The 20,638-nt window shown below is 42.4% G+C and overlaps 1 protein-coding gene across 1 annotated transcript; it reads left to right on the top strand.

Moving 5' to 3' along the window:
* Positions 1-2,082: 2,082 nt before the first annotated feature.
* Positions 2,083-7,474, top strand: LOC143849308 (uncharacterized). Its single transcript, XM_077358296.1, has 2 exons — positions 2,083-2,286; positions 6,277-7,474. The coding sequence occupies exon 2, from the start codon at positions 6,348-6,350 to the stop codon at positions 7,449-7,451; it is 1,104 nt and encodes a 367-aa protein (XP_077214411.1). The 5' UTR covers positions 2,083-2,286; positions 6,277-6,347; the 3' UTR covers positions 7,452-7,474.
* The last annotated feature ends 13,164 nt before the right edge of the window (positions 7,475-20,638 follow it).

Below are 20,638 nucleotides of genomic sequence, written 5' to 3'. Positions count from 1 at the left end.
GCTTGAATTTTCTAAGAGAGGGGTTCTCTCCTCTTTTCTTTTTTTTTCCTCCTTTTCTTTGGTGAGATGAGAGGGTATTTATAGGAGAATGGGATAGGAGGTTAGGTGAGGTTAGGTGAGGTTAGGTAAGGTTAGGTGAGGTTAGGTGATGTTAGGTGAGGTTAGGTGAGGTTAGGTGAGGTTTGGATGGTTATGATGGGAGGAGAGGTTAGGTGAGGTTAGGTGAGGTTTGAATGGTTAGGATGAGAGGAGAGGTTAGGTGGTTTTGGATGGTTAGACCCAGGTCATGATCTGCCATTGATCTAACGATTTACGGAAATCGGGTCTCGGAATGGAATCAGGGTCCGGGCTATGAAGTGACCCTAGCTTATTTTGTCCCGATTGATGATCCGTAAAGTCAGATCAAGATATTAATGACCTAAAACATATAAATCAATGATAGAGGGGGTTCTCACATGGATTTAACACACTAATTTATTTGTTGATTAAAACAAAACAAAATGGGGTGTCTACAGATACGATCTGGAATATAGAAAGAAGTTTTCTCTAAACTAAGAAACTGAACACCCCTACTGGCTTTGGTTCTGATTATTCCCCAATGACCAAGGAAAAACCTCCAAGTAATCTGGTCGTTTTGACGGGAACTTAACCAATCAGTCTACTCCGATTTGGTAAATTTGAAAGTCTTATGTTCCCACGACCTATGCTTGGATAAAATGATTTCATGGTGTGTTGGACATATGAAGATTCGAAGTTTCAAACAAAGCCAGACATATAAAAGAACAGGAGAACCCTTGAAAGAAGTAGAAAGTTTATTGGCAATATCGTTCAATCCATTAAGGGTTTCGGCAAGGATAGTTGGCACTAGATTACTTTCTCGAGAGATTTGGTCAACAAAATCGAAGAGCGCAGGGGAAGTATTGTCACCCTGGTGAAAAAGGAGCCACCTGGGATTAAACACAAAGAACTAGGGCATAAATGCGACTGGTTTGATGCTCTCGAGTGCACTTCCCTAAATCAAAAAAAGACTTTGACCAATTGGGGAACTGACAAACCCTTATCATTTAAAAAGAAACTGACAGGCTTAGGTGATGTGGGAAACAGTTTCTTGAAACTAGTGTTATAATCCAATTTCGATTCAAGTCTGACTAGGGTACCCTTGCAATCATAGCCTAACAAATGACATCAGTCCTCAATGATTGGACACATTTCTTGCATGCCAAAGCGAAATACGTGAAGACCGGGTTGCCAAAATTCAACGGCTGCATTGAGGAAATTCCAATCTACTTTGATGTAGGGTAAGCTTTGGAGTACATTAAGATTATGGCTAGCATGATTTTCTACAAGGCAATATCTTCTTTCATCATTCATCCACTTCTTCAATTTATCATTAGGCATGATGGTTCACCTGATAATCAAAGGAGGTAAATAAGATAAGAATAGGGTCAACCCTAAATATTGAGTTACAAAAGGAAAGGTATTGACAATAAATCATATACTTAAAGGATACAGGTAGGATACTGTAGACACCCACATTTTGCTTTACTTTAACCAACAATAACCTAATATATTGATCCATCCTCAAATTTTTTGAAAAAAAACAAAATGATAAAGAGATGTACCTGGTGAGATGATTAGATCCGAAAAATTGAAAAATACCCTGATTAGTGAATTTAGTGTGTTAAATCCATGTGAGAACCCCCTCTATTATTGATTTATATGTTTTAGGTCATTAATATCTTGATCTGACTTTACGGATCATCAATCGGGACAAAATAAGCTAGGGTCACTTCATAGCCCGGACCCTGATTCCATTCCGAGACCCGATTTCCGTAAATCGTTAGATCAATGACAGATCTTGACCTGGGTCTCACCATCCAAAACCACCTAACCTCTCCTCTCATCCTAACCATCCAAACCTCACCTAACCTCACCTAACCTCTCCTCTCATCCTAACCACCCAAACCTCACCTAACCTCACCTAACCTCACCTAACCTTACCTAACCTCACCTAACCTTACCTAACCTCACCTAACCTCACCTAACCTCCTATCCCATTCTCCTATAAATACCCTCTCATCCCACCATCCAAGAAAAAGAAGAAAAAGAATCCCTCTCTTAGAAAATTCATCCCTCTCCCTCATCTCTTCAAGGGTTCGGCCATCCTTGCCGGATCGGGTGATACGTTGGGTGATATATATCAAAAGCAGTCATTATCAAGCAAGGAATCATCTTCAAGGAATTAAGATCAAAGAAAAATCAAACACAAAGTGGGTTTTCAAAGAGGTAGGCATTTATTTCAATTCTATGTAGGGTCTGTTTTCATGCATATCTTTTACTTTAAAAGAAAAAACCATGTTAGGAAGCATCTAGGATCAATCTTTACTCATTCTTCTTGATGGTAGACTTTGAAGTTATACATGTTTCCCTCTTCTCTTAACCCATCTTATCTTCATTTTTATTTTTCCCTAATGGTTCACACCCTGGTTCCCCCTGGTTAGCCTCTGGTTAGACCCTGGTTGCACCCAGGTTCGTTGCTGGTTGCACCCAGGTTCGATACTGGTTCGCACCCTGGTTCCCTGCTGGTTCGCACTCTGGTTAGACCCTGGTTGCACCCAGGTTCGTTGCTGTTTGCACCCAGGTTCGATACTGGTTCACACCCTGGTTCCCTGCTGGTTCGCACTCTGGTTAGACCCTGGTTGCACCCAGGTTCGCTGCTGGTTGCACCCAGGTTCCCTGCTGGTTGCACCATGGTTCCCCTGCGGGTTGCACCCTGGTTCCCTGCTGGTTCGCACCCTGGTGCACCCTGGTGCACCCTGGTCCGCACCCTGGTTTGTACCCTGCTGGTTGCACCCTGGTTCCCCTGCTGGTTCGCACCCTGGTTCCCTGATGGTTCGCACTCTGGTTAGACCCTGGTTGCACCCAGGTTCGCTGCTGGTTGCACCCAGGTTCCCTGCTGGTTGCACCCTGGTTCCCCTGCTGGTTCGCACCCTGGTTCCCTGCTGGTTCGCACCCTGGTGCACCCTGGTCCGCACCCTGGTTTGTACCCTGCTTCCTCCTAGTTAGACCATGGCTAGTCTCGGGTTTGCTCCTAACTTAGACCCGACTCACTTGACCCTAACCATTAACCCAATCCAACCTAACCATTAACCACACCTAAACCCATACCCATAAGCCTTAAACCCTATAACCATAGCCACACATCATACACCACATGCCTTTCATTCATCCACCCAACAGTACCCTCATACACCCCTACAATAGACCCGGCCAACCCAGTTAACCCGGCCATCGGGCCCATTCGGCCCAATTAATTCATTCCCCTTAAGAGCCGCTTTGCCCTATTGGTTCCTAAGATACTCCAACCACCCAAACCTCAAGCCGCACCCCAATCCACGCTCAACCAGTTCCAATCCAGTCTAAGCCAAGTCAACCCGCACTTGACCTTGACCATTAACCCAATCCAATCCAACTCAACCATTAACCCCACCTAACCTGACCCTAGCACAACTCAACCGAGTCACATCAACCCAAGCCATACCTTTGTCCACTCACTGAGGCACACCATTTATCCATAAATCTGGTTACATTAAATCTAACCCAGCCAGGCCACCTGCGGCTTAAGTCAAATCGCCTCAATACAATCCATCCAAGTGGGATCCCAACCCAGCTCAACTGAGTCAACTCTAGCCAACCTCCCTAGTCGAGTTGACCCAACTCTCTAGTCGAGTATGCTCAACCTCTTTAACCGATTGGACTCTCCCCTTAGTTGACTCAATCCAATTCCTTAATCAACCCATCCCAATGCAACCGAGTCGCATTCGACCAAGTTGCGGCCTTCCATGTCACAACCGAGTCATTCCCCTATTCTACTAATGCCCTTTTACACCTAATAGAACTTCCTCCCTTTTGCCTAACCAAGTCATATCCCAACACAATCTGAGTCGCATGTCTGAATCCATTTGACCGAATCTCATAAGCCCGCCCATTTTGAATTCCCAAAATTCAAACCCTTGATGATTCCTATACGCTCAATTCTTTGATGCAAATTCCCAATTCCAAAATCCCATTGCTAAATCAATGTTTCTGAATCTCAAGTCCAATGCTCAAATACAAACCCGATTCCTGATCCAAATACCAATCCTGTTTTCCAAAATCCAAGCAACCTCCCCAGCGGAACTACGTGTGGCTTGATCCCCATCGTGGGGTACGTAGGCAATTTGGCACTCCCAAGTTCAGTCGCACCTTTCTCTATCTTTCTCATTCCCTCACACTATTTCATCATCTCTTCCATTTTTTTTTTTTTCACTAACCTCGAGAATTTAAATCGATTTGTCTTGTGTCTTTCGGAACCGTTGGATCACGGTTTCCGTCGTAAGGACCCTTAGAGCCCAATTTAGGAACACCGGTGTCGTGTCGTGTCCTAAGTTTTAGAGAGTCCTAGAGTTAGGAGTCCAGTCTCATCACGGACGCTTGCTATGTATAGCAACCGTGCCATAGGTCTAGTTACACTAGTCACCCAATCTTTCCCTAGGACAAGCCTAGTAAACTAGGATGTAAGGCAAACCTGCATTAGTCTAAGGGACCATTTGCATTTAGATGAGAATCATATAGCATCTTAGATGAAATCCTAAGATAATAAAATCCTCAACTTGAATTAAATAACTTCTCCTAAAACTGTTGAAACAGTCAATCCCGTCTAGGTCGGTGTCTTAGTTGAGTTAGGCATATGTAACTTAGCTTAGGTGCACCGAACTACGTCGACTCTGATCCCAGTGAGGCTTGGGTACGTAGGCAGCTTGGATGTCTGATGGCATACCACCCGCGAGTCGGCACCACAACAAATTATGGTGTTTTGGATATTAATTTTCTTGTAAATGCTTAATCAAATCATTTAGGGCTTTCCATGAAATTAGAATTCTAGGAGAACTTTCACTTAGAATGAATCCAGACAAATTAATAAATCAAGATACACATCTAGGATTCACATTGAAATTAGATCATAGGATGCATGTCACTTAGTTCGCACATTAACATAGAGTCGAATGAGCCATTTAAAATAAATTTAAAAGAGTTAGCTTTTGGAATCGAAGACCGATTATCGGGCAGGAATGGTGCATGTGGCGGATAACTCCCCATACCTTCCATTCTCGTAACCAGGTAGCGAGTCTAGATTTCTGGTTAATTACGGGCCCTAGATCCCACATCTAGGTGGCGACTCTGTCAGTCTCTTTCGTGTGGAATTCGGATTGCCTTAGTGATCCCAAGTTCACAGGAAAGATTAATTCAAATCAACATTAAAATGCACACGCCAATCGCGTGGATACGAGAGACCAAGAGAGAGAGTGCGAGGCGGCTCGCGCCCCACCCCTCTCGCGGGATCCGGGTCCCACAGTCTGGCGACTCTGCTGGGGATCACCTAACTTCATTAAAATTCCAAAAGATAATTCATTTGAATTTAATTTAACTGGCTCATAAGAACTCTATCTCTTGTATACTTGTCAGATTAGTTTGTCTTGTTTTATTTTCTCATCACATTTTACTCAAACTTAATCTAACAAAACCTGAAGGCATCATAGATCGCGCGAACTTATTGCACACACTTACATCACTTGCATCTAAACCCTTGCATCTCACGTGCACACACGTCCTATTTTAGGAACCCGGAGTGTTATCTAGCATGGTTGACTGGGATTTCATCACCTGGTGCCTCTGTGCTAGAGAAGCATTCCACCCTTAGCCTGGTACCTTTATGGTACGTAAACGGATCTCTTGTTCACGTACTGATACGCCGGACACTGGTACAGTATATCGAACAGGGATTCGCGCTAAGGGAACTCTTGGCCTTACCCCTAGATTAACCCACACATGCATGTAGTATACGAACACATGTGCATCACGTGTGTGAGCCTAGTTTAGGATATCCTGCCTATTTGTGTCTAGATTAGGCCGTAGACCATCTTCCAATGGCTACGATCGGTCCTAGGTACACGAACAAAGTCATGAGTCGAGATCCTCTCTCCACTCCGCTTGATTAGGATTAGGGTTGATGCCTTCAGGTCACACTGTTAAAATGTGCGAGATTAAAAAAAAAAAATTTCCTTTAGGGGTTAGGATATAAATCCTATCATTTCCAAAGATCTCATAGGATTAGTCATTCTTGATCTATCCGTTGAAAGCAATCTTATGCTATCTCATCTAATCTTTCGATCGTATGCCTTTCATTCTTCTATCGTGTGATTCGATCATGTATTCATACTTTCCTTGTACTGGCAGGAACTTATCCCAATCTCGTGTTCATGTAATCCTGATCATTCTTATATCCCTTCTCTTGGCTTACGGGCACTATGTCTACTCGTACAATTCTTGATTGGATCCGTGGTACATTAAGAGAATCCCATATCTACGCCATAAGTGAACAAGAGAAAAATCTCTTCGGCTACGTGGCAACCATCAAGCTCGATTGGGGATTACTCTATGCCGCATCAGAGTGTTGGGATCCCGATCATCATGTCTTCCGTTTTGGCAACCAAGAAATGTGTCCCACCTTTGAAGAATGGTGTGCCTTATTGGAATATCCTGTGGATGGCCCTCTAGTGAAGCCATCCTGTGTTCCAGATTATCGTCCTTTGTTCCTTTGCTTGATGGATAATCCAGATGAATCCATGAACTCTTTCATGAAAGGCCAAGAAGTGTCCATGCAGCGACTGATTGACATTTACCCTCCTGTTGGATACATTGGTGCTGTTGATATTCAAAAAGCTCGACGGCGCGCTTTGAGATTCTGCTCCTTTGCTAGGTTCCTCACTGTCCAGCCTTCTCGCTTTGCGTCAGCTGTTCTTCTGGACCTCGTTGATCAAATGGATCGTGGCGCCAATCCAATTCCTACTATGCTTGCAGAAACTTTCAATGGATTGGATGATATGGCTCACCTTCGTGCCAGTTCAGGTCCAAGCTCTTATATTCGCTCTTTCGTTGGGTCTTTCTCAGGATGTCCTGCATTACTTCAAGTGTGGTTATGCCACAAGCTAAAAATTGCAGCTCCTGTCCATTTTGATCATACGTTATACACCTTCAGTGAATGGCGTCATGATGTTTCTTTCGATCATAAAAGCGATTGGGTTGAATGGTTAAATTCTCGCCAAGAAGATCAGATTTATTGGCAAATTCCCGGAATCCAAGAAGCTGTCTTCAACACCGGAGAAGCTAACTACGTTCGCCTTCTTGGTCTCAAAAAGACTTCCTTTTATGTTCCTGCCAGGATTCAGCGTCAGTATGGAAGGGAGCAATCCATTGTGCCTCCCCTTCATCATTTCTATCCGCCTGAGGGTCTCAAGCCCAAGATTGTCAAAGCTGTTTCATCTGCTTGGGATGCAAGAATCATCAAACCTTTAAAGGAGTCAGTTGAGGAAGATTGTCGTCCGAAGAAGAAGTCTAAAAAGAATGCTTAGTTCCATGTTTATCTTTGAAAGATTGAACCATGTACTCAAATTTTAATGATTGATCAATAAAGTCCATCCTTCTCTTTCATTATCTTTGTCTATGTGTGCATCATCGTCTATTCTTCTCTCTGATTTTAAAATATGTCTTTCGGATATTACAGGGCAATAAACATCATAGCTAACCCTAATACTCCTTGGGTTCGGGTCTCTTCGCGGTTAGAGAGGAAATCTGTTTCTCCGCCACCTTCTCTAAGAACCCCAGCATCTCCTTCTTTCCCGTCCTCATCCTCACCAATGGCAGACAACCAAGATGGTCTTCCACCCGCTGCTATTACCGATACTCTTACCTTGATTCTCCAACAGCTTCAAGAACTCAAAGAAGAAAACCGAGTTATCAAGGCTCAGCTTTCTGAAAAGTTGGGACCGTCGTTGTCCAAGGATAAAGGGCCTATGCGCCAAGCAGCTACTCCAGTAGCACCTGCCCAAACAGTGTTCATCAATATCCCTGATAAAGTCGAAGAAGACTTAGAAAAAGAGCAGTACAGCGAGAATCACAGTAGGCCTTCTCAGTCCATGGTTGATAAGTCTGTTATGGAGAAATTAGAGACTCTTACCAGGAAAGTTCAAGACATTCAGTTTCAAGACCAGGGTGGTTTCAATCCCAGTGATCTTACTTTATTTCCCGAAATTCGCCTTCCTGCCAATTTTCAAATGCCCGATTTCGACAAATATGATGGTGTGGGTTGTCCAATCACACATTTGCAAATGTTCACCATCATGTGTCAGCCTCAAGGGTTATCTTCTGAGCAAATGGCTCAATTGTTCCCAGTTTCCCTAACCAAGGTTGCGAGGAGATGGTTCATGGTCTTGGACAAGACTCGTTACAGGACATGGAAGGATATCGGCGAGCAGTTCATCAGGCAATTCAAATATGATGATGGGACAGAAATCACCAGAAAGGATTTAGAGAGAACAAAGCAAGACTTGAGGGAATCCTTTTTGATTTTTGTGAAAAGATGGAGGAGAATAGCAGCTCAGATGATGGAGCGCCCGTCTGAGGAAGAACAAGTCCAGATAATCATGAAAAATATTTCCCCCCAGCTCCAGTATCACATGTCTTTGCAATACTATCCAGACTTCAAACACTTCATCGTGGCTGGCACCCAGATAGAGGAGGCTATGGCTCAAGGTGTATTCAACCGTAGCAACCCAAACCCCAGAGATTTCAAAAAGTCCCCTCCAGCCCAAGTCAATAGTATTTCCCGTTCCAATGCTCAATCCTCTAGGTCCCAAGAACCTTTAGTAATGGACTATGCTCAAACCGCAACCGCACCTCGGCAACAAACCCGGGTAGAATTTACCCCTCTTCCCATTCCATCTTCAGAGGTGCTTAAGCAGTGTCTTGCTTCAGGTCGCATAACCTTACCTGCCATCCGGCCTCCCCCCAATACTCTACCTGCAAGTTGGCGAGCTGACCTACACTGTGAGTACCACAGAGGTCCTGGTCATCTTACTGACAACTGCATTGCCTTGAAATTTAGAATCCAGAAACTCATTGATGAGAAAGTCATTGCATTCCAGCCAAGACCCAATGTCACCCAAAACCCATTACCTGGTCATGCAAATCCTCCTGCTGCCGTTAATGCCATAACCATAGGAGATCCTGAGTTTGACCCTCTTACCCTCATATGTGCCTTAGAACCCATCTCTGAACCCCAAATCATATTCTGTGATGAATCACACCTAAGAGAGTCTGTACCTCCCTTGGTAATCACCTATGAGCCACAAGTCCCTCAAATTATCACTTATGATGAGCCTGAATTGGATGAAGTCAGACATGTGACAAGGGGCGGAAGAATTTTCAAACCTGTTGAATTGAGAGTCGAAAATCCAGGGGCATTGGCTCGAGGAGAGGAGCCGCAATATGTGAAAGATCCAGATGATGAAGTTGTGCAGCAGTTAAAGAAAACTCAGGCTGTTATATCTGTATGGGGATTATTGATAGCATCAAAGAAACACAGAGAGGCTGTGTTAAAAGAATTGAATACAACACAGGTATCCTCAGAGATATCTCCGGAGCAACTGGCTGAAGTTGTTGCTCTAACCCAGGCCACCAGGGCCATTAGTTTCTCAGATCAAGAGCTGCCTCCTCAAGGTCGGAATCATGCTAGAGCTCTTCATGTCACTATTGTTTGTGGAGGCAAGAAAGTATCATCTGTGTTGGTAGATAACGGATCCGCGTTGAATGTGTGTCCATTAAGAACTGCCATTACCTTGGGTTTCGGTCCCACTGATTTTGCCGAATCAACCCTTGGTATCCTCGCATATGACAATACCCGAAGAAATGTGGTCGGAGTCCTCACCACCAAGATCGTTATGGGCGGTCAAGAATTTGAGGTTGAGTTTCAAGTTATTGATATCAAAGCCTCGTTCAATATGCTTCTAGGACGTCCCTGGTTACATAAGGAAGGTGCTGTCGCTTCAACCCTTCACCAAAAATTGAAGTTCATTAAAGATGGGAAGTTGTTCACTGTCAGAGGTGATGAAGAGCCAGAAATAGGGCAAATAACAGGAGAAACTTTAATCCTTCCAGTTGCAAAAGCAGATGACTACAACTTGAATGGTTTCGCATTCGAGGTTGCTGTTATCTCTTACAAGGATGCCTCTCGGGAGGAGTTGTGTTTGCCGTTCGCCATCAGTTCTGTGGTGGCCAAGATGATGAGAAAAATGAACTACTTCCCTGGTATGAATTTGGGCCGTGATCCAAGCAAGGCATCTCACTGGCGCCCAATCAAAGCAAACCATGGAATTTTCGGTCTTGGATATGTACCTACTGAAGAGGAGGAGGAAGCCATGGAAAAATTGTTGAAATTGAAGGAAGAAATCCGCCGCACCGGAAGGGTACTCCTAATGGCTCCATATCCCTTATCAATGAATGGTCATTTTATCAAAGAAGGTGAGACGTTTCCATACTATGGGTTTTCTGAACCATGGTATGACTCAGTGACAGGGATCATGATACCCGGTTTTGAAATATTCAGTGGCCTTGCTCTCCCAGAAACAGAACCGCCGATATATTATGTTGAGAAAACTGTTGAGGACTGGTTAGTCTACCTTGAGCCAGATGTGCTGGAATCTTTGTTTGAAGAAAATGTGCCTGATGTTGATTACTATTCTGAAGAACAAGAAGAGACAGATTGTGAAGATATGCTAGTGGCAGTTATTCAGAGTAATGATACCTTTACTGAACCTCAGAGTCAGATTGCACCTGCAACAGAAAATCTTTCAAACTGGAGTTCTGATGTTTTTCCATCTTATTTTATTGCTAAGTCAAGTCTAGTCAAGTCGAGTGAATCAGTGTCAGTGCCTAGTCCAGGCGAGTCATTTTCTGAGTTTATTTACTATGTGAATCCTGAACCTGTTCAGGATGAGTCCAATGATAATGATGTAACTTCTTTCAATTCAATGAAATCTGATTCTCAGTATGTCTCTGTGTTTGCTTCTGACTTTAATAATAATGATAACACTCCCTCCTCAGATGAGGAAGGGGGGATCGACGAAACTCCCCTTGAATTGCAGCATATGCTCAAACAAGAGGAGGAGCGCCGAGCCCAGCCTCTTAAAGATGAAATCGAAATTATAAACATCGGAACAGAAGATTTAATACAGGAAATACGAATTGGAAATACTCTATCCTCTGAAGAGCGCGATGAATTAATAAACCTACTTAAGGAATATAAAGAAGTTTTTGCCTGGTCCTACAAAGATATGCCCGGGTTGAGCGAAGACATTGTTCAGCACAAGCTACCTTTATTGCCTGGGATTAAACCTAAAAAGCAGAAGCTAAGGAGAATGAAGCCTGAGTGGGTCCTGAAAGTAGAAGAAGAGGTTACTAAGCAGTTGAATGCTGGATTTCTGCAAGTGGTGGAATATCCAGAATGGCTCGCAAATATAGTACCTGTACCGAAGAAAGATGGAAAGGTGAGAATGTGTGTAGATTTCAGGGATTTGAACAAGGCAAGTCCAAAAGATGATTTCCCTCTACCACATATCGATATCTTGGTGGACAATACGGCCGGGCATGAATTACTATCTTTTATGGATGGTTTCTCGGGCTACAATCAAATTAAGATGGCACCCGAGGACATGGCTAAGACCTCGTTCATTACACAATGGGGGACATATTGCTATCGGGTAATGCCATTTGGTCTTAAGAATGCCGGTGCGACATACCAAAGAGCAGCTACAGCCTTGCTCCATGACATGATACATAGAGAAGTCGAAGTTTATGTCGATGATATGATTGTAAAAGCCAAGGAAAGGAAAGATCATATCCCGAACCTTAAGAAGTTCTTTGAAAGAATTCTCAAATACCAGCTTCGCCTGAATCCTAGCAAGTGTGTGTTCGGGGTTACCTCCGGTAAGTTGCTTGGATTTATGGTGAGTCAAAGGGGTGTAGAGGTAGATCCTCAGAAGATTAAGGCTATCCAGGAGATGCCACCGCCTAGAACCGAGAAGGAAATTCGGGGATTCCTAGGAAGGATACAGTTCCTAAGGCGATTCATCGCTCATCTGACATCAACTTGTGAACCTATCTTTAAGCTCTTAAAGAAGAACTCTTCCAAAGAATGGACAGAGGAATGTCAGCAGGCCTTTGAAAAGATAAAGCAAAGTTTGTCTGAGCCACCGATAGTAGCACCAGTGATACCGGGGCATCCATTGCTGCTTTACTTGTCAGTAACAGAAACCACAATGGGTTGTATGTTAGCACAACAAGATCCAGAAACCAAGCATGAAAAGGCTGTGTATTATCTTAGCAAGAAGATGTTGGAGTATGAACAAAAGTATACTGTCCTAGAAAAAACCTGCTTAGCCTTGGTTTGGGCCACTCAGCGACTCAGGCATTACCTTTTATCACATAAGGTCCTGCTTTTGTCGAGGATGGATCCTCTGAAGTATCTCTTTGAAAAACCAGCCCTGACAGGCAGGACTGCCAGATGGTTATTATTGTTGTCTGAATTTGACATCACTCATGTAACCCAAAAATCAGTAAAGGGCCGAGCCATTGCTGAACAATTGGCGGAAGCACCCCGAGAAGAAAGTCAGCATTTCAAGCCGATGTTCCCAGATGAAGAGATCATGATGGTTGAAGATGAGTATCCAGAAACTGGTTGGACCCTCTATTTTGATGGAGCAGCAAACCAAACAGGACAAGGAGTAGGGGCATTGCTTGTGTCGCCTCGAAATGAGCATGTCCCCGTTGCCGTTAAGTTACAATTCAATTGCACCAACAATATGGCAGAATATGAAGCATGCATTGTTGGGCTTGAGGCTGCATTGGCCTTAGGCATAGAGAATCTTGACGTATATGGAGATTCGAAGCTAATCATTTGCCAAACTCAAGGAGAGTGGAGAACTGTGGTACCCTGATCCCGCGAGAGGGACGTGGGGCGCGAGCCGCCGCTCTCTCTCTCTTGGTCTCTCGTATCCACGCGATTGGCGTGTGCATTTTATTATTGATTTGAATTAATCTTTCCTGTGAACTTGGGATCACTAAGGCAATCCGAATTCCACACGAAAGAGACTGACAGAGTCGCCACCTAGATGTGGGATCTAGGACCCGTAATTAACCAGAAATCTAGACTCGCTACCTGGTTACGAGAATGGAAGGTATGGGGAGTTATCCACCACATGCACCATTCTTGCCCGATAATCGGTCTTCGATTCCAAAAGCTAACTCTTTTAAATTTATTTTAAATGGCTCATTCAACTCTATGTTAATGTGCGAACTAAGTGACATGCATCCTATGATCTAATTTCAATGTGAATCCTAAATGTGTATCTTGATTTATTAATTTGTCTGGATTCAATCTAAGTGAAAGTTCTCCTAAAATTCTAATTTCATAGAAAGTCCTAAGTGATTTGATTAAGCATTTACAAGAAAATTAATATACAAAACACCACAATTTGTTTGTGGTGCCGACTCGCGGGTGGTATGCCATCAGACATCCAAGCTGCCTACGTACCCAAGCCTCACTGGGATCAGAGTCGACGTAGTTCGGTGCACCTAAGCTAAGTTACATATGCCTAACTCAACTAAGACACCGACCTAGACGGGATTGACTGTTTCAACAGTTTTAGGAGAAGTTATTTAATTCAAGTTGAAGATTTTATTATCTTAGGATTTCATCTAAGATGCTATATGATTCTCATCTAAATGCAAATGGTCCCTTAGACTAATGCAGGTTTGCCTTACATCCTAGTTTACTAGGCTTGTCCTAGGGAAAGATTGGGTGACTAGTGTAACTAGACCTATGGCACGGTTGCTATACATAGCAAGCGTCCGTGATGAGGCTGGACTCCTGACTCTAGGACTCCCTAAAACCTAGGACTCCCTAAAACTTAGGACACGACACGACACGACACCAGTGTTCCTAAATTGGGCTCTAAGGGTTCCTAAAGGAATTTTGAATCCACCGGCTCTTGGGAATCTCGAATTCTTTTGGGTTTGTGGAAACTTTTAGAGTTTTCTTGAAGCTTTTATTATCTGAAGGTATTTAGTGTGTTTGGTAGCTTTTAAAGTTGTTTATTTAGAAGGTTTTAGTTTCATTTGAAATTTTTAGTGGTCTTTTGGTTAATGGCTTTTAACGGATTTTTATCAGTGGATTTTAAATGGGTGAATTTTAGTTTTGTTAATTTTAGGTTGGATGTACTTTAGATTAATGTCTTTCGATTTTGGTTTGGAAAATGACGTTAACACAACCAAGTTTTGACAATTGCACAAATTCGACAAACCATTGACCATTAAAAGATCTGACAAATGCAGCCCACTAAAACTGTCGTAACTCTTTAACCGCTTGGCCAAATTCAACGTACAAACATGCGTTGGAAAGATCTTTTATAGGGCTACAACTTTGTAGTTCTCCATTGTTTGTAAATCTGTGATTTAGAGGTTCGAATTTGTGTTGCAAACAAAAGGACAGCAACATTAAACTGGAAATGCCTAAAGGTGTGCCGCAACCATTTTGGACTTAACTTTTTAACCGCTCGCTGTCTGATCTAGCACGAATACTCGTTGGAAACGGCACGAAAATATCTACGACTTTGTAGTTAACCATTTCCCACGATTCTGTTGTTTAGAGGTCGAAAAATCTGTTTAAAGTCTAACAGCTAGCACTATGACGGGAATGATATTGGCACCCCCATGTTTTCTTTTGATAGTTCTTATTTTTTTAGTGATTAAAAGACGGTGAATATGAAAAATGGCTTGAATGGGCCTGAGATTAGATTCAAATGGGATGTTTGAAAAAGGGGTTGTTTTTATCTACTTGGCAAGGTGGGGTATGGATATTGGGTTCTTGAGATTGAGTGGGGGCTGTTGTTATCAAATTGGAGTGGGGGCTGTTGTTATCAATTGAAAGATGGAGGTTTTGTAAGCCAAATTAAATGGGTTTTGATAATTCATGTAAAATTCAAGTTTTCTTTCTTGTAAATGTTCAAAATTTTTAATGAATTGTTTTCCCAAAAGAAATCTAAATTCCCTAACAAGCTAATGATTTCAACATCCCATCGCAAATAGGTTCTAATGACCCTAACACATTAATTATATTTAGCATAAGTGAGAACATGACCAAGGCCAAACTAGTACAAAATTAAACATGACATCAACCAAAATATACGCAAAACAACACTCAATCCTACAAATATAGAAAAGAAAATAAAATTCCAAAAGACATACCTTTTTGTAGACGATATTCCATGCAAACTTATGGAGAAGAGGGATTTGGTCTAGAGAGAGGGCTTGAATTTTCTAAGAGAGGGGTTCTCTCCTCTTTTCTCTTTTTTTCCTCCTTTTCTTTGGTGAGATGAGAGGGTATTTATAGGAGAATGGGATAGGAGGTTAGGTGAGGTTAGGTGAGGTTAGGTAAGGTTAGGTGAGGTTAGGTGATGTTAGGTGAGGTTAGGTGAGGTTAGGTGAGGTTTGGATGGTTATGATGGGAGGAGAGGTTAGGTGAGGTTAGGTGAGGTTTGAATGGTTAGGATGAGAGGAGAGGTTAGGTGGTTTTGGATGGTTAGACCCAGGTCATGATCTGCCATTGATCTAACGATTTACGGAAATCGGGTCTCGGAATGGAATCAGGGTCCGGGCTATGAAGTGACCCTAGCTTATTTTGTCCCGATTGATGATCCGTAAAGTCAGATCAAGATATTAATGACCTAAAACATATAAATCAATGATAGAGGGGGTTCTCACATGGATTTAACACACTAATTTATTTGTTGATTAAAACAAAACAAAATGGGGTGTCTACAGATGCCCCTCTTTGGTAGAGATGACGTAGTCATTGAATACCAAAGTTAAAAATGACAGAACCATTTTGCGTAGTTTTAATCGACAAAGGACTCTCTAGACACAACGCACCTTAACATAATGCAAAACCTTAGATGAAACCCTAGAACTTGAATAATAATAAAAACTCGATGCGGCGCCGTTCACAAACGGGCAATTAGAGAATGAGATATCATTTTCGAATGGATTCTGAAGGGAAAGGACAAAGATCGCTCTCAAACAGTTTTTAGAAGGAGATGAGACGCCGCTCACAAGCGGGTTCAACGAGGATAAGAAGCATTCCCAAATGGACTTGGATAATGAGGCACCGTTCACAAACGGCCTCAAGGAGGATAGAAAACCATTCACAAATGGACTCGAGAAAAGAGGCACCGTTCACAAACGGGCTCAAGGAGAAGACAAGACCATTCACAAATGGACTCGAGAAATGAGGCACCGTTCACAAACGGGCTCAAGGAGGACGATACCATTCACAAATGGATTCGAGAAAAGAGGCACCGTTCACAAACGGGCTCAAGGAGAAGACAAGACCATTCACAAATGGACTCGAGAAATGAGGCACCGTTCACAAACGGGCTCAAGGAGGACGATACCATTCACAAATGGATTCGAGAAAAGAGGCACCATTCACAAACGGGCTCAAGGATAAGACAAGACCATTCACAAATGGACTCGAGAAATGAGGCACCATTCACAAACAGGCTCAAGGAGAAGACGAGACCATTCACAAATGGATTCGAGAAATGAGGCACCGTTCACAAACGGGCTCAAGGAGAAGACAAGACCATTCACAAATGGACTCGAGAAATGAGGCACCGTTCACAAACGGGCTCAAAGAGGACACGAGACCATTCACAAATGGACTCAGAAAATGAGGCACCGTTCACAAACGGGCTCAAGGAGAAGATGAGACCATTCACAAATGGACTCAGAGAATGAGACACCTGTTCACAAACGGGTTCGAAGAGAAGACGAGACCATTCACAAATGGACTCGAGAAATGAGGCACCGTTCACAAACGGGCTCGAAGAATTTAGGGATTTTTTTATGAACTTGAATTTGACGTAGGAATGGATTTTTATTTTTATTTTTTAATTAAGGATTTGGATTTGATAAATTTTTTTATTTTTGGAAAATGAGGTACCGTCCGCAAACGGGCTCAAGGAGAAGATGAGACCATTCACAAATGGCCTCGAGAAAAGAGGCACCGTTCACAAACGGGCTCAAAGAGGACATGAGACCATTCACAAATGGACTCAGAGAATGAGAAACATGTTCACAAACGGGTTCAAGGAGAAGACGAGACCATCCCCAAATGGTCTCGAGAAAAGAGGCACCGTTCACAAACGGGCTCAAAGAGGGCATGAGATTTTTCATGAACTTGAATTTGACGTAAGATTGAGTTTGTTTGAATCGGGGATTGGTTTTGATGAATTTTTTATTTTTGGGAAATGAGGTACCGTCCGCAAACGGGCTCAAGGAGAAGACGAGACCATTCACAAACGGCCTCGAGAAATGAGGCACCTTTCACAGAAGGGCTCAAAGAGGACATGAGATTTTTCATGAACTTGAATTTGACGTAAGATTGGATTTGTTTGAATCGGGGATTGGATTTGATGAATTTTTATTTTTGGGAAATGAGGTACCGTCCGCAAACGGGCTCAAGGAGAAGATGAGACCATTCACAAATGAACTCGAGAAATGAGGCGCCGTTCACAAACGGGCTCAAGGAGAACACGAGACCATTCACAAATGAACTCGAGAAATGAGGCGCCGTTCACAAACGGGCTCAAGGAGAACACGAGACCATTCACAAATGGACTCAGAAAATGGGACACCGTTTACAAACGGGTTCAAGGAGAAGACGAGACCATTCACAAATGAACTCGAGAAATGAGGCGCCGTTCACAAACGGGCTCAAGGAGAACACGAGACCATTCACAAATGGACTCGAGAAATGAGGCACCGTTCACAAACGGGCTCAAGGAGAACACGAGACCATTCACAAATGGACTCAGAAAATGGGACACCGTTTACAAACGGGTTCAAGGAGAAGACGGGACCATTTACAAATGGACTCGAGAAATGAGGCACCGTTCACAAACGGGCTCAAAGAAACAAGATAGCTTTGATTGATGAACTCAACAACGAAGAATTTAGAGTTTTTTCATGAACTTGAATTTGACATAGGATTGGATTTGATGAATTTTTGATTTTTCAGAAATGAGGCACCGTCCACAAACGGGCTCAAGGAGGACATGAGACCATAAACAAATGGACTCAGAAAATGAGGCACCGTTCACAAACGGGCTTGAAGAGGATATGAGACAATTTACAAATGAACTTCAGAAAATGAGACACCGTTCACAAACGGGATGAAGGGGAACATGAGACCATTTACAAATGAACTTCAGAAATGAGGCGCCGTTCACAAACGGGCTCAAGGAGAACACGAGACCATTCACAAATGGACTCAGAAAATGAGGCACCGTTCACAAACGGGCTCAAGGAAACAAGATAGCTTTGATTGATGAATTCAACAATGAAGAATTTAGAGATTTTTCATGAACTTGAATTTGACATAGGATTGGATTTGATGAATTTTTGATTTTTTGAACTTAATGAAATCGGGGATGTTACAGATCGTGCTTGACAAAGATATCGGAAACTAGGACTTTGACGAATGATGAAACGGCAAACCGTGACGAATGATGAAACGGCAAACCGAAGAACCATTACTAACAAGAATGGATTAGAAACACTTTTATTAAACTTCAACAAGATTTTTCTCAAAGAGACTGCTGGTCTTGTCTTTGGGGATTTGGATAACTGAAACCTTGAACAAGACACTTAAAATTAGTAATCTAGAACAACGGCTCTCTTGGATATAATCATGGAAAAGTGGGACTTGCCTCTTGATAGGTGTTTAGATAAACATTTCTTGACCAGGATAGTATTTAACTAACTGGAAGGAAATTCTGAATTTTAATGGTTCATCTTTCTGAGAAATTGGCTCGACCATCATTGCATCTGAGGCTCTTCCAAGCTTAAGATGCCTTTTTGAGGCATGATCTTTTTACGGAAGCTGGGCTTTCTGATGTTTCTACTTCTGAACTCTTCTGAGTTGATCATCTTTGAAATGAAGCTGTTTGACTGGATTCTCAAGCTCTTTCAGGTACAATCGCAGGGAGCTGGCGAAGCCGGGCCTCCTTCACCGAGACAGTTGCATCATTTAGACATATGGATGACGATTGACTCTTTTTAAATAGAAAACTTAGATAAAAGGCACTACTCAAAGGATTGAGGAGCTCTAAAGGAGTGAACATAGAATAACAACGATTGATTAACTACACTGACAGACACAGTAATGCTTCTGACTTAGTTAACGTTTTATTTGGTAAGTCTATCCTTTCAAGGAATATTTTTTTCAATTGGTAAACACTGGACTTTTTCCTTAAAACAGTAATGCCTCAATGATTTAATTACAACTCCTAGGATTGCTTAGCTCCAATGCCCCCAGTTTTGAGGATATCACTTGAATTTGCTTGAACTTCAGTTGATCTTCAGTCTTGATACCGGCTGTTGCCTTCTTATACTGATTCTCTTACCGTGACCAAGTCACCTCTTCAGGGTTTTTAACTTGGCGGACCGCGCTAGCCTTAACTTTTGCCTGAACCACCTTTCTAGGTTTTCGATCCAGCAGGCTATCCCCTTAGCTTTTGCCTAAGCCGCCCTTTCGGGTTTTCAACTTAGCAGGGGAATGATCTTAAATTTTGCCTAGACCGCCCTTTCAGGTTTTCAGTCTAGCAGATCTTCAAACTCCGTTATTTTTCTTATTCATCATCATTTCATTTTTTTATTGTATCTCAGGACCTAGCTCATTAGTTCTGAACACCAGAAGGACTTTTATAGGTAGGATAGGGCTTTTCAAAGAATGGCTTAAGGCTCAACAAAGATTTCGACCGAACCTGTGAACAGGTCGCCTACATATCCCAAGGTAGGAATCAGGTCGTGTGTAGTTCAGGGCGAATGCCCCTAGTTTGAAGATAAATTGTTTGATTTTTTTTTCCTTTTTTCTTTTCTTTCTGGAACAATTAACTTCTCTTCTTTTGGAACTTGTCCCTCTCTTTTATTTTTGAAAGGATTGAATTTCTTTTCCTTTTTGAATCGACCGAACTCGGTTCAACCTAGTTGCCTACGTACCCCAGTATAGGGATCAGGTCTCGCGTAGTTCGGGGGAATGCCCCAAGTTTGATGGGTTTTCAAGAAAATTTGATTTAGGCTCGAAGGGTTTGCAAATCGGTATTCTTTTGACATTGGGTTTTGATTTTGGGATTTAATCGGCCAAAGGAGGCCTTTCGATGTTCAGATTGGGAATCGATCTAGGTTACTAGAGTCCCTCTGGTACTGATTATTTTTTTTTTCTCTTTTGTTTTTTTTTTCGCGGAGTTTGACGGCATTTCCAGGTAAGAGATAATGGATCTTCTTCTTTCAAGATTCTAATACGTGCTTTTGACTTTCATAGAGCGAAACTTGTTCTTTGACATCCTCCATCTATGGATTCGTACTCTCGATATCTGATGATCACTTTTCATTGTTTGCTTTTGAACTTTTCATCTTGAATTTGTTGGCTTTATGAATTTGAGAACCAAGGTCATTGATTGGAAATATGAAAGTTGTTTCCACTCTATGCCCCTTGTATAGCATATATCTTCTCACTTTCTTCATTTTCTTTGAGCTTTCCATCTATGTCTTGCCCCTGGTATCGGTTGTAGCTTTTCTAGACAATCTTCTTATTCTTGAAATAATTTTATCAATTCTTCACACTCTTTAGAGGGTAATGTAT

This window comes from Tasmannia lanceolata, unplaced genomic scaffold, assembly GCF_043159265.1.
Source record: "Tasmannia lanceolata isolate RefF3 unplaced genomic scaffold, GAP_Taslan_0.1 ptg000018l, whole genome shotgun sequence".
Lineage (NCBI taxonomy): Eukaryota > Viridiplantae > Streptophyta > Magnoliopsida > Canellales > Winteraceae > Tasmannia > Tasmannia lanceolata.
Note: the sequence above shows the minus strand (reverse complement) of the source record. Positions and strands in the feature narration are given on the sequence as shown.